General features: G+C 45.6%; 1 protein-coding gene across 1 annotated transcript; it reads right to left on the reverse strand.

Annotated features, from left to right (window-relative positions):
* Positions 1 to 1,602: 1,602 nt before the first annotated feature.
* EPUS_09493 (uncharacterized protein) lies at positions 1,603 to 5,938 on the reverse strand (the record flags this gene model as incomplete). Its single annotated transcript, XM_007805451.1, has 6 exons — positions 1,603 to 2,210; positions 2,301 to 2,368; positions 2,828 to 3,031; positions 3,701 to 4,069; positions 4,262 to 4,581; positions 4,661 to 5,938. 6 exons carry the CDS (start codon positions 5,936 to 5,938, stop codon positions 1,603 to 1,605), a joined length of 2,847 nt encoding a protein of 948 aa, XP_007803642.1.
* Between the last annotated feature and the right edge of the window lie 125 nt (positions 5,939 to 6,063).

Below are 6,063 nucleotides of genomic sequence, written 5' to 3' on the forward strand. Positions count from 1 at the left end.
TCGTCACAGGATTGCTGACATCAGAAGGCTATAATGCTGTTTTAGTGATTGTTGATCAGCTAAGCAAGGAACGCCACTATATCTCTTGCACAGCCGCAGAAGAGGGTATAACTTCAGAGAAGACAGCCAAGATGTTATATAAGAATATGTAGAAGCTCTATAGGCTTCCTTAGACAATTATATCTAACTAAGGGCCTTAGTTTGCTAGCAAAGTATAGAAACAATGATGCTAAATCTTAGGAATCAAAGCGAAGCTATCTACAGCTTACTATTTATAGACAAATAGCTAGACAAAAGTCTCTAATGCAGAGATGAAATAATATCTAAGGGCTTATATAGATTTTATATAAGATGATTAAAACAACCTTCTCTTAAGCGCCAAATTTGTTGCGAATGTAGCAGTGTCTGAGTCCACACAGCTGTCGCTATTCATGATCATATGCAGATATCAGCCAAGAATGAGCTTTGACGAGCCTAAGTCTACAGAGACAGCAAGGAAACGCGTAGCCCTAGGGAAGGCTAAGATCCTGGCAAAGCCAATAGAAAAGGTTTGGAAGTAGGCACAAGAGTACTTGAAGGTCGCGCAAGAGCGATAGCAAGAGCAGGCGAACAAGCACCGCCAGGAAATCGATTTCAAAGAAGGAGACAAGGTCTGGCTATCAACAAAGAATATTAGCACGACAAGACCTTGCAAGAAGCTGGATTCGAAATGGATTAGACCATTCCCTGTTGTGAAGAGACTCGGGCAGAGCTTCCGTCTAGAGCTACCCTCGTCAATGCGGATTCATAACGTGTTCTACGTATCGCTGCTTACCAAAGACCCTGCTGACCCCCTGCCAGGCCAGGAATATCCACAGCCTTTGCCCGTGGAAACAGAAGGAGAGGAGGCATGAGAGATTAAGGATATAGTCGACGTCAAGCAAGTAAGCAAGGCCTGGAAGGTGTGAGCCAAGTAGGTAGGTTGGCCAGAGGACCTGACCTACTACCCTATCACGAACTTCAAGGACTCTGAGGACCTGCTCAGAGACTATTTCGAAAGGCACCTAACGAAAAGAGCGCCTGATTAGTTGAATTAAAGCTGAGTACAGGAAAATCTAACAGAAACATTACGTGACAAATTTGGCTGTACATGTACAGCCAAATTTCAGACTAACCTAATTAGGAAGTTGCTAGGCTTGGCAACGGAATTTGGGAGGAGTGGGCTTACTTTCTCGTACTCTCGATTAAAGGCAATCGATTTTTCAGAGAGGGGGGTAGTGTGATGAATGGAGTATCTCCTCTGCCATAGCGTAGGAAATACATAGGACCAGCCACGCACTCAGACGGCAGCGCCGATGGCGTATCCACAACGGCACGCGGAACTCTTGCCGTCAAGCTACTATGCCGCCGATAGAGGCATCCGTACGGCACGTGGCTCCCCGTACGAGTACCATGGAACAGGAGATTGATACGACCCCTTTAGGGAAGTACAATCTCCTCCAGAGGGAAGCTACCGCTTCTGGCCCTGCAGATAATGGAGGAGTATATAGAGTAGAGCGCTGGCCGCACTGTAGATAGACTCCTCAGCTTACGTTTTAGCAATCTATGGACTATTAACTTGTTCTAGTTTCGAGCCATTGTAATTCGGACCTCTGAATTTAAATAAGCGGGATGGCGAATCGTCTGCAAATTATCGCAGTTAATGACCATCTCTTGCTGCGTATCGAATCGAATTGATGCGAAGAAGCGTCTCCACCAAATTATCTCTTTAGCCGCCCTCGAAAGCGCCAGCAGCTCTGCTTCAGTGCTAGAAGTCGTAACCGTACGCTGTTTCGCAGCGCGCCAGTCGATAGCACCGCCATATAACTGAAAAAGATAGCCGTCTGAACTATGTCGACTTTCGTTATCTGCGTATGCCGCGTCGCTTGATGCCATGAAGATTTGCGCAGTAGCTCTACCGTCATATTCAATGGCGTAGTTTCGCGTGGCATAGAGATAGGCTATAACGCGGTTAGCAACAGCTATATGAGCTGCAGAGGGATTCTTCCAATTCTGCGCCAACTTCGACGTTGTGAATGCTATATCCGGTCGAGTAACAACTGCGGCAAAGTTCAGGGAGCCAATTCTGCTCTGAAATGCGTGCGTACGCTGTGGATCAGAGTCTTCGTCGTTATTTGCTAGAGGTACTCCGTCCGCAGGGAGTGGCGTTTTTGGAGCTCCCTTTGAGTCAGCTAGGTTGAATTTAGCAGCTATTTTACAGATATAGGAGTCCTAGCATAGCCAAATTCTGTTCGTCTCTATCCCGCAGAATTCGTATATACCAAGGAACCATTTTAGCTCTCCAAGAGACTTCATTTCAAAGCGTTTGAGCAGGGCAGCCTCGAAAGCCCTGCGCTTGTCAGAATTCTGCTTTGTACATAGCAGAACAGCCTTGAAAGCCTTGCGCTTGTCAGAATTCTGCTTTGTACATAGCAGAATAACGTTATCAACATAGAAGAAGAGAATGAGGTATTTATTCGCGTAAAGGCAGTTAATTTCAGGTACTAAATAGAGTCCTAATTCCTCTAGAGCTTTTGTAAGATGCTTATACCACAGAAGTAGCGACTGCTTTAAGCTATATAACGCCCTCTGCAGCTTCCAAATGTATCTAACTCTTGCAAAACCCTCAAGGCAGTAACAGTAGATTTCGTCTTCAAGAAAGCTATTAGTAAAGGCGTTAATAGCGTCATACTACATTAACCAGGTCAAATGCGGCGGCTATTGCTATAAGGGCGCTCTGAGAGTTCTTGCGGCAAGCGTAGCGGTGTATATATCCTGCTTAGTCGTCTAGAGATCTCCTTATACGCACAAGCGTGCTTTGAACTTCTCTAGATATCCGTCAGTGTTGAATTTGTACTTGAATACCCAGGTCAAGGGCAGTATCTCCTTCTGCATATCCTTCAGAATAACCTCATATGTCCCTTTCTTCGCTAGTTCGCTGATCTTATCCTTCAGAATAACCTCATATGTCCCTTTCTTCGCTAGTTCGCTGATCTTCTTCTCTGCAGCATTTCTGAATTCATTAGCGAATCGATGCTTCGTCATTTGCTTCTATGAGCGAGGTTCAGGCGGCAGAGAGTCACGATAGAGTTGCTCCTTAGAGCTGCTCAGGCCGACAGAAAAGGCAAAATAATACGCAGAAAGATTGGATGAATACGTCAGCACTATGGCATAGGCCTCTCGGCGTTTGGCGCCTCTTGTACGACTTAATAGAATATTCTGTATGTCAAAATCAGCAGAAATTTCGCCTGCGCAAGTCGCCTGCGAGTCAGTTGCTTGTACGCTAGTTTCAGTTATACACTCTTTAAAATTTCGTTCAGGCGTTATTTCTGGCGTCAGATAGTGTTGGAGTTCCTCCTCCTCTTGCTTAGTATCATCAACGCTATCTGTGACTTTAATAGTATCTTCTTCTTCATCTCTAAGAGCGTCAGGAAGCTAAGGAGGCTCAGGATCATCAATATCATTATTTACTAGAGTTCTTAAAGCTATATAGCTCGGTTCTGGCATCTTAATAACCTTAATAATATCCTTAATTTCTGTGGTTAAGAGATGGCTAGAATTCAGCTCTTTTGGATCATAAAATAGGCCTTTATTAAACGTGACGTCCCTTGTTTATATAACTCTGCCTCGGCTTGGTATCTATATCTGATAGATATTCGTAGAATCATACCTTACCAAGTACCTTATCAGGGCCCTCGGTTCAAGCTTATAAGAGTGTAAGATGTTCTTCCGAAGAGGATAGGCTCTGCAGCCGTACGGGTAAAGATGAGATAGCTGCAGACGCTTCTTCAGAATAGCTTCTAAAGGCGTCTTCCACCTAAGGCCTCTCTTTGGCGTACGATTGTTGAGATAGCCTGCTGTTTTGAACGCTTCTGGCCATAGCTCATCTGGCAATTTTGCTTCTATTCGCAGAGCGCGAGCACGCAGAATCAGTACCCCCCCAGCTCTCTCTGTGTTACCGTTCTGCGCAGCAGTATAGGGAGCAGAGCGCTCTATGGTAATTTTGTACTTCTTTGTGACTTCAGCATAGGCTTTTCTGAGCGTACGCTCTCTGTCAGTTCGTATAAAGCGCACAGTGGCACTGTATCTCGTTTTGGTCATCTCAAGAAACTCTTTAATAACCTCTACGGCATAATTCTTTTTCGAATGGGTATAGACGAAGTCTATATTCGTTATGAAGCAGGAGAAATGTCTTACCTACTTATCTCTATTATACGCAGGCGTTATAGCTATCAGGTCATACCCTATTCGAGAGAGAGGCTCTATAGGAGGCTCCTCTTCATCCGTACGCCGTGATACTAACTCGTGCGCCTTTGTCAGCAAACAGGTCTCATAATCAGTAGTAAAAGGAGCTCTTCCTATAACTTTTGCTCCTTCCACGCTCTGTTCAAGATAAGCGATGGATTCTGGCCTTGCGTAGGCAAGAATCCTGTGCCATTCAGTTGCTGTCGCCTTCACAGGGGCCTTTGGGGCTCTAGAAGGCTTATTCAAAGCGAATGCAGCTCTAGAATCGTCTAGAGGCTCAGGAGGTCCATATTCAAGGACCCAGTAGTCGTCTACGGACTGGGTATAGCAGAAAGTCTGCCTCTTTTAATGGAGACGCTCATTCTACGTATCCTAGTGGACGCCCTTTTCTGTAAACCGTCGCAGGCACACCAGATTCGTCAGAAAACCTGGGGGTTTTGACGGTTATTTCGACGCGTCCAAACGCTTCGATAGCGTACGTCGTTTTGCCGGCCATTAGCACGTCTTCTTCAGTGGCCATACGCTCGAATTTGAAGCGCGTACGGTTATTGCAGACGTGCGTATCAGTGCCAGAATCAAGCGTCCAGCAGTTCTTGAGTTTGTACGAGAAGGATTCAACAGCAAAAGCACCCATAGCTGTAGCAGGCTTTTCTGTTGACTTCTCCTCCTTCTTATTGCTCTTCTTCTGTTCTTTTGCCTGCTTCTGGGCTTTTTCTACCGCAGCTTTGCTTTGGTATCTTCTCCAGCTTCTCGTCGATCTTCTGTTGGATTTCTGCGTCTGGAGTCCATATGAGGACGCTCTGAGAGATTCTATGAGATAGGGGCACTCCTTAAACAAGTGCTCTTCTCCACAGGGGCATTTCTGCTTCTTCTTTTCTTTATCCTCTGGGCTTCCTTGGAACGTGGCAAATGCTGTATAAGAGGAGCCCTTATTCGAGAAGGCCTTTGAGATTCGTACGTGGTTTCGATAGTTCTCTAGCATATCTAGAACTGTTGGCAGATCCTCTCCACGACGAATTCGCTCCTCTACGGTAGCCTCTCGACCAGCTACAAATGCTGTATCCACAGGCCTCAAGGCATTCAAGAAGTCGTATAAGGGACGCTCCTTTTGGACGTCCGGAAGAGAGAGCTGTTCAGCCTCTGTATAGACTCTCTCCCACTGTAAGAGCCATTTGTCGATCTGCTGATACTTCGGCGCTCTCTGAAGATCTCTATAACGTCGAATAACATCCATTTCTCGAGCCCTATCAGTTGGGGCAAGCCTCTTCTTCAAAGCAGTGAGCATTTGATACACTGTCTCCTTTCCTCCGAGTAGGATGAGATGCTGACGATCGATTCGGGTCAATATAAAGTCCTGAATACTGCTCAGAGCACTCTGACGGTCTCTATATCTCATCATGTCATACTTATAATCCTCTCGAAGAAGCGTAAATAGCTTCTGCTCACCAGTATCAAGCTCTGTCAATGAAGCAGCGCCTGGCTTGATGTCTGCTGCGGTTGGCCTCTTTGGTTCAGATAGCTGAGGAGGTTCTATAGGCCAGTCAGGGTTAATAAGATCCTTAACATCACCGTTTCGTGCCATCGAATTGACGATAAGCATCCATTCATCCCAATCCTCTGGCCTGGTCAGAGTAATGCTAACTTTTGTCGTCATAGAAGAAGTGGAGGAAGTCATCTTGATGTCAGTTATCAAGAATCTTAATCAGGTAATCAGATATAGACAGAAAAGGGGCACAAAAGAGTCAAAACTTATACGTCTCAGAAGGCAGCCGGGCTCATAACTGTCGAACGTTGCTGACT

This window comes from Endocarpon pusillum (genome assembly GCF_000464535.1).
Source record: "Endocarpon pusillum Z07020 unplaced genomic scaffold scaffold4318, whole genome shotgun sequence".
NCBI classification, from domain to species: Eukaryota; Fungi; Ascomycota; class Eurotiomycetes; order Verrucariales; family Verrucariaceae; genus Endocarpon; species Endocarpon pusillum.